Source organism: Nothobranchius furzeri, chromosome 10, assembly GCF_043380555.1.
Source record: "Nothobranchius furzeri strain GRZ-AD chromosome 10, NfurGRZ-RIMD1, whole genome shotgun sequence".
Classification (NCBI taxonomy): Eukaryota; Metazoa; Chordata; class Actinopteri; order Cyprinodontiformes; family Nothobranchiidae; genus Nothobranchius; species Nothobranchius furzeri.
Window position 1 is genome coordinate 61,458,811 of NC_091750.1, and position 7,862 is coordinate 61,466,672.

Consider the following 7,862-nt stretch of genomic DNA (forward strand, 5'->3'; position numbering starts at 1 on the left):
GGTGGCAACTGGTTCCAGAGTGACGGTGCTAGGACTGAGAAAGCCCGGTCCCCGCGAGTACGACACTTAGAATGAGGGACAGCGAGCAGGCCTTGGTCAGAGGAGCGCAGAGCGTGTGATGGGGAGTGTCTGTTCAAGAGTGTGGCTAGATAGCGGGTACATTACTCTGGAAGAAATTGTAGACAAAGACGAGGAGTTTGAAGTGTGAACGATAATAAACCGGAAGCCAGTGCAGGGAAGCCAGTGCAGTGAGGCCAGAACCGGACTGATGTGGTCCCGTTTCCTGGTCCCAGTCAGGAACCTGGCTGTGCTGTTCTGCACAACCTGTAGGCGACGCAGTGATGACTGACACAACCCTGCATTTAGAGAGTTGCAGTAGTCAAGCCTAGAAATTACAAATGCATGCAGTACCCGCTCCAGGTGGGCTCTTGACAGCATGGGCTTGATTTTTGCAAGGCGTCTCAGGTGAAAGAAACTGGACCGGATCACAGAATTGATGTGAGCATCAAATTTAAGTCCAGCATCAACTTTCACCCCCAAACTGGTGACGACTGGTTTTGAGTAGGGAGAAAGAGGGCCAAGATCAACATAACGACCCACATTCCTGCTGTTGGGGTGAAAAACAATGAGCTCCGTCTTTCCCTCATTCAGATGCAGACAGTTGGCCATTAGCCAAAACTTCACCTCGTTAATGCAGGACACAAAGGACTGGATGGAGTGTCCTTTCTCCTGACACAATGGAGAGTAAATCTGGCAATCGTCAGCATAGATGTAATGATAGGCCATGTTTACGAATGATTGACCCCAGAGGAAGCAGATAAAAGGTAAACAAAAGAGGACCAAGGATCGATCCCTGCGGGACCCCCCAGCGGAGCCCCTCCCAAGAAGAAAAAACATCACCCAGTTTAATGCAGAATGTCCTGTTGTGGAGATACGATCTAAACCAGTCGAGAGCAGACCCTCTGATCCCAACCCATCATTCCAAGCGATCCAGTAGAATCGCGTGGTCAACTGTGTCGAAGGCTGCCGTCAGGTCTAACAGAAGCACCACAGATGTACCCTGATCTAGTGATAGATAGATGTCATTTAGGACCCTCAGTAGAGCAGACTCTGTGCTATGGCCAGACCTGAACCCTGATTGGAAAACCTCAAACAGATCAGAGTCAGCTAAATGTGAGACCAGCTGCTGATAAACGACTTTCTCAAGCAGTTTTGATGTAAAAGGCAGGGTAGAGACAGGCCTGTAATTTTCGATCACAGAGACATCAGCACCAGGTTTCTTCAGGGTCGACTGCTGCTTTCAAAGCAGCTGGGACCACACCTGTACAGAGGCTCCCATTGATAATCTGACCAAGTGAAGGGCCAAGACATGGAAAGACAGCCTTCCAGAGACGAGGCGGCAGAACGTCAAGTGGAGAGCCAGATGGCTTCTGCCTTGCAAAAAGCTTACTCAGCTCAGAATAAGAAACAGTATTGAGGGAGCTCAGGGTGGGTGGTGATGAAGGAACTGGAACAGGGTCAATAGAGTTACCAGAAATAGTTGCTCGACTGCCTGATACTTTATGAACAAAGAATCTGTGAAATTCTATTCATACCTATTCATATCCTATTAAAACACGTGACCGTTAATACTCGTGCTGCTTGTTTATTTGGAGGATCAGCTTCTTTAAAATTCACTTACCAACAGCTGCAGAACGGGATTGTTTACGGGTGAGCCTTTGAACAGGGCCTGCAAATTAAAACACGTGGATTTGTGTTTTAGTCGTTTTATAGTCCTGAACTCTGTAGAACAATAAAGCATCATAAAGTAATATTTAATCAGGAATAATAATTAACCTAAACAGGCTTACCGCCACCTAAAAATACACAGAAAAAAAACCCCATGGGGCTTTTATTTCTAAAAGACGTTTGAAAATAAGTCGCTTATTTTGACGACGCGTTGGTGCTGCAGCTGTAACTATACTGTTAGCTTTGGTGTAAATTTATGCTAAATGTAGCTGGAAAATAAGTCGCGTACAACTAAAAGTTAAATATGAGTCAATTTTAGGCTTACTTCGGCCGCTCCCCGGGTCAGTGTAGGAGTCATTTTCCTCTCGTAACATTAATTTTGCAGACTTCTGTTTTGACTTGAGCAGTTAAAGGGAAAACAATAAAATTCTCGCGAGAAATGTGACACAAGCGATACTTTGAAGCACCGGAAATAACTTGTTTTTTCTTCAAAATAAAAGTGTCAATTTTCAACGTTGAATGTTCTTCTTGATCAATTTATTTAGCATAAGAACCCTGCGTGAAAATAAAGACGTTTCTTGAAAGGGTATCATCCCAAATAAATAGCGCTGATTTATTTTTTCAGGGAGGGAGTGAATGTTGGAAATGCATCGCCCGTGGCAATAATTTAATGTATTTTGAAAGTATTTTTTCCCCGGAAACACTTTGATGTAAATTAACGTGAGTCCCTATGCCATGCTGGCCGGAAACGTTGTCCCAAAACAAATCAAGTTTATGGTCTACCGTCTTGAGGCTGATGAAAGAAGATCTTAACGTTTTATTTGTAGTTCATTATGGATCTTCCGGACCCGCAGTGGCAACAATATGTAGCGCTGAAATGGAATGATCTCAATCCTGAGCTAAAAGAAAAGTTCACTTCTCTACTTGAAATAGATGATGTTTTTAAATTTGCTCTGAATCTGACAAAGTAAGTAGCACATTTACTTCTGTTGTTTTAACTGAGTTGTTAATCTATCTATTTAAATATTTGAAATAAAATGTGACCATTTGGTTCTCACATCATTTAGTTCAGTTGCCACTAATTAATTAAACATCTATTAACGCCAGTGAGGTTTCTAGAACTAGATTTACTAAGATTTTATTGTCTGTTTTCCAGCCAAAACGAGCTGGATTTTTTGCAGTCCGTCTCCATAGGACATCTAGTGGAAAAAGACCCAGAAGAAGCAGCCAAAAGCAGAGAGAGAGGGAACTCCAGCTTCAAGGCTAAACACTACAAAGCTGCAGCTCTGCACTATTCACAGGTCAGATAAACAGGGACTTGAACTGTTATTTATGGAAGAGAAAATAAAGATAGTGGGGTGTGCTACCAAGATCTTTGTGAGATTAAATTTATGTGGATGCTGATGTTTTTATACCTCAGATGATGTTTCAGATGCACACATTAACCTTCACCCTGCTCCTCCTGTCTGCGCAGGGGATTTGTTTAGCTCCTCAAAGTTCAGAGCAGCTGTGTTTGTGCTATGCAAACCGCTCCGCGGCACTCTATCATCTGCAGAGCTACCAGGTGAGATGGAAAGCTGTTAATCATTAGCACATGTTGCACTTCCCTTAATAAGAATGTAATCAATGAGCAGATAGGATTTAAATGTTTGGCACCAGTGCAGAGCAAACTGAGTTAGTGGTAGAGTTGTGTTGCTATTATCCAATCGTAGGTTAGATGTCCAAATATCAGGAAGTAAGACTCCAAAACCTGCCGTCTGAAACTCAGCTGTGATGTGGCTCACTTCTATTTCCTGGAAGTGGTGCACCGGTGTTTTTTTGCCCCCTGAGAACAACTTACAAGTCGTTTATTATTACTAGAGACCACTGCAAATGTAATGATTAAACTAGTGCTCAACACTTTTAAGAATATCACAAGCTGGGTGGTTATTTCCTGACTCTAGAGTGCAGTGAAAACATGTTTGCAATGGTCGTCTGAAGTCTGAATTCAGTTCACCCAAAACTGTAAAAGTTACATCTTGATATTTTCTGCACAATCTTTAATATTTCATTCATTTCTTTTTTTCTGCAGGAATGCCTTGGTGACATTAACAAAGCCCTAGACAGCGACTATCCGACTCATCTTTCACACAAGCTGCTGGATCGTCGAAGTCTCTGCCTGAACCACCTCGCTGGGAGAGAAAACAAAAGCGGGGCCGACGGCAGTCCTGCCTCCAAGAAGAACGAAAGTGCTGCTGGTGGAGGTCTCGGATTCGGGACTTGTGTCAAAGTTTCGGCTGAACACAGTGCTGAAAAGGGTCGACACCTGCTGGCTGGAGAGTACGTAGCAGCTGGAGAGGTTATTCTCGTGGACAGGCCGTACAGCTGTGTGCTCATACCGGGTAAAAGAGGAGGACAAGGGGTGTTTGGGATGGAGCAGAGGTGCTGCCACTGGTGTTTAGCGGAGACTCTGAGTCCGGTGCAGTGTGAGGGGTGCAGTTATAGCAGATACTGTTCTGCTGCTTGTCAGAGAGCCGCCTGGGAAGAGCATCACCGCTGGGAGTGTCCGCTGGGAGCTGATCTGATAGCGATGGGAGTAGTGGCACACCTTGCTCTGAGGGTAACTCTAAAGGCGGGGTTAGCAAACATCCAGGAAGCAAGGCGGCCAATCGAGCAGAAGAATTTAAATCCAAATAGTGATTCTTACCGGAGTGTGTTTCATTTACTGCACCACATCACTCAGCATAGTGCCGCTCTGCGCTTTCTGTGTGCAGTTACTATAGCAACACTGTGCAGGAAACTCAGCCAGGGCGTTTCTCTTCCTGAGTCTTGGAGGATCAGAGAGCTGTCGTCATCAGAGGAAGGGGGTGCAGAGGGGAACTCTGAGCTCTGGGAGGTGGGAAGTGCAGCGCTGAGGCACATGCTGCAGCTGAGGTGTAATGCTCAGGCCATCACCTCACTGCTAGATACAGGTGACCTTTTATGCATTTTTCATTCTCTACCATCGACATTTGCATCTTTATCTATAAACATTTGAAAAATAAATAAAAACTTTCTGGTTTTTGAATCTCAACAGGAGCTGAAACCTCTCTGGTGCAGTCCACACAGGAAGTCCGCGTTGCCACGGCCATTTTTCCAACTCTCAGTCTACTCAATCACTCCTGTAATCCTAACACCAGCCTGGTGTTCAGCACCGGAACCACAGCTGATCTCTGCGGTCCAGATGAGTCTGCAGACATCGGTGAAGGTCTTCCAGAGGTCAAACGTGAGGCTCGCGGGGTCACAGTGACAGTCAGAGCAGCGAGGCCTATTAAACCCCAACAGGAGATCTTACACTGCTACGGTGAGAAAATAGAGATGTCGACTGAACTCCTTTCTGGGGTTTCTTGTCAAAAATTATGATAAATGCAAAGATTTCAGCACCAATCATTGACTTCTCTCAGGTCCTCACAGCAGTAGGATGGTGACTCAAGAACGCCAGAGCCTCCTGCAGGAACAGTACTACTTCCTGTGTCAGTGTGAGGCCTGCAGCCTGCAGGAGGGTCAGCAGCAGTGGAGCGGTACCAGAGGAGGCAGGAATGAGTCTGGACTCTTGTGTTATAAGTGCAAAGGAGCTCTCAAAGTATAATATTTAGTTCACTTCTTTCGTGCCGTCGTCATATCCCGGCAAATGGTTTGAGTCGTTTTGTCTGATGTTTCAGAAAAACTGCGACAACAGAGGAGATTTTACTTGTTCTCTGCCAACCTGTGGTCATTGTATGAGGTCAGCAGAGGTGAGCAACGACCTGCAGGAGGTCAGGGATGTTCTGGAGAAGGCTGTAGAACTGATGGAGAGGGAAATGCCAGGTAAACGTGTAGAGGTACACCCATCACACTAACGCAGCGTCCAAATTCAGGTCTGGATGTCTGTCATGTTCTTGTTTGCCCTCACACAGAAAAGGCGCTGCAACTACTGAAAAGGACTAAGAGTGCATCTGGACTGATGCTCGGAGAGACACATCCTCTGCAAGGGGAGCTGGCTGATGCCACAGCCAGAGCGTACGCATCCATGGGTGAGAGGGAGACTCTTCATTTTTGGAGTGCAAGAGTCAAAAATAAATATTCAAACCTGTCAATCTTGGGTGGGTGTCATGGTGGTGCTGCTGGAGCTTGATGAGGTGCGGGGCTCAGCTGTAGAGAGAAAAGATCCATAACTCTCACTGTTTCTGCAGGTGACTGGAAGAATGCAGCGGCTCATCTGGAGCAAAGTGTCGCAGCTACTGGCTCCCAGTTTGGAGAAGACAGCATTGAATTGGGCCGGCAGCTTTTCAAATTAGCTCAGCTGCACTTTAACAGGTCAGTAGATTCTACAACTGATGTTGAACGTGTCACAGAAGCAGCAGCAAGAAGGTCCAAACGTTTGATCGTGTGTTGCTCTTCTCCTTATCCCAGCGGCACCAGAGGCCCGGCTCTTTCTGTCATTCCCAAAGCCAGGAGAATCTTCTACCTCCATTGTGGCCCTCAATGCCCTGAACTACAGGAACTGAAGGCCATGGAGGAGTGTCTGCAAGCCTACACCTGCAGATAGAAACTGCAGCTAAAATCCAAAACGTTTTGTGTTCAATAAAAATTGATTAGATGTAAGAAAACAATCTGTTTTATGTGTTAAGGTTGGTGTTGGAAAGCACTTTTACCAGGTTATTGATTCTGCATGCGCATGCATCCTTCTGACCTTAGATGGCAGCATTTATCCACCGACTGATTCACCTTTTTCTGTGTATCGCCTCCGATTAAAAAAGCAATATTTTTGGTAAAGGATTGGTAGCAAATAAACATTCATGAAGACAACAGATAAAGTTATAATGATAGTTTGAGGTCTGGAGGGCAGCCAGCCTGACGGATAAATCTGTAAAAGGAAAGGTCAGGAAAAGATAGAAAGGCAGCTGCTGATAACTTGGAGCAGTTCACACCAAATTCAGATCATCATTTAAATTTGATTTAGCTAAGTCTTTATTAAATAATAATTTATACTTTATTGATCCCCTTGGGGAAATTGCTCTCTGCTGTTGGGCTAGCCTGGCGGGCAACTTTAGGGGTCTTGTCCCAGGACACGTCGGCACATGGCCTGTGAAGGCTGGGGACGGATCCTCTCACCTTCAGATCGGAGGACAGCCGCTCACCCTGCTCAGCCACAGCTGCCCCAGTTGTTTTTTATTTCAATTTGGTGTGTTTTTGATGAAATAACACAATATGGCTCGGGTTGATCTACAGGGAGTTGAGGAGGGGAAACTGCCCCCCTACTATAGCCCCCACAAACACGCACACTTTGTGTCCTTAAATTCAGCTTAAGCCAGGGGAATCATCAACAATGGGTTTCCATAGGCTCCAATAATACGTTTTTGAAGAAAAATGGGAGGTGGCCACCACCGCCATTTTGACTGTGTCACAGGTTCCGTCAAGCCCAGACAATTCCACAAAAGGGAAGAGAGGTGGAGCTGAGGGTGGGGCTGTAAGGCTGGGATCAACTGACGACACCCGGTCGAACTAGCTACAAGCTAACCCAAAGCTAAGAAGAAGAAAATATCATTTCTATAGCGCCTCTCAAGATAAAAATCACGAGGCACTTCACAAAAACAAAAAATGTAGAAATATAAAAAAGCATTTAGAAAATGTTTAAAAATATATTTAAAATGAGCAAAATAGGCAATTTTGATTTTAAAAAATGTTAAGAAAGAGAGAGTGAATAGGAAAAATGGAAATCAGTGGATCCTGAGGAAGGTGGAATAGGTGGGGAGAGCAGAATAAAGAGAGGATGGTGAAGAAGGTCATACAAAAGCCAGCTTGAACAAGTGAGTCTTCAGCTGCTTTTTAAAGGAGATCACTGAGTCCACTGATCTCAGGCTCAGGGGGAGGGAGTTCCAGAGTCTGGGGGCCACAGCAGCAAATGATCTGTCACCTTTGGTCTTTAGCCTGGTGCGCTGCACAATCAGTAGGCTTTGATCACTGGACCTCAGGGACCTGCTGGGGGTGTAGGGACTAAGAAGATCACCAATGTAAGAGGGTGCTTGTCCATGTAAGGCCCTATAGACCAGAACCAGGATCTTGAAATGAACCCTGAAGTTGACTGGCAGCCAGTGAAGCTGGAGGAGAAGTGGGGTGATGTGGGTGTGTTTGGA

At 45.4% G+C, this 7,862-nt stretch overlaps 2 protein-coding genes across 5 annotated transcripts in view; one reads left to right on the forward strand and one right to left on the reverse strand.

The window, feature by feature from the left end:
* Positions 1-2,183, reverse strand: part of LOC107395678 (replication protein A 70 kDa DNA-binding subunit) — a 47,972-nt gene extending 45,789 nt beyond the window's left edge. For all 3 annotated transcript variants that reach the window (XR_008559071.2, XM_015975102.3, XM_015975101.3), the window contains exons 1-2: positions 2,054-2,183; positions 1,682-1,729 (exon numbers count right to left, since the gene is read on the reverse strand). Coding sequence is in view for 2 of the 3 variants with exons in the window: in XM_015975102.3 (XP_015830588.3) it covers positions 1,682-1,729; positions 2,054-2,086 (81 nt within the window). In the remaining variant the exon portion in view is untranslated. The remainder of the gene's footprint in view (positions 1-1,681; positions 1,730-2,053) is intronic.
* A 258-nt stretch (positions 2,184-2,441) lies between these two features.
* Positions 2,442-6,338, forward strand: smyd4 (SET and MYND domain containing 4). 2 transcript variants are annotated; one of them, XM_015975103.3, is made up of 10 exons: positions 2,442-2,695; positions 2,885-3,029; positions 3,203-3,292; positions 3,800-4,679; positions 4,784-5,050; positions 5,151-5,329; positions 5,409-5,553; positions 5,643-5,759; positions 5,919-6,042; positions 6,139-6,338. In XM_015975103.3, the coding sequence occupies exons 1-10, from the start codon at positions 2,562-2,564 to the stop codon at positions 6,272-6,274; spliced, it is 2,217 nt and encodes a 738-aa protein (XP_015830589.3). In that variant the 5' UTR covers positions 2,442-2,561; the 3' UTR covers positions 6,275-6,338. The 2 variants fall into 2 exon arrangements, 1 of the variants encoding a protein (XP_015830589.3); XR_011521830.1 differs by lacking the exon at positions 6,139-6,338 and having other exon boundaries at positions 5,648-5,759.
* The last annotated feature ends 1,524 nt before the right edge of the window (positions 6,339-7,862 follow it).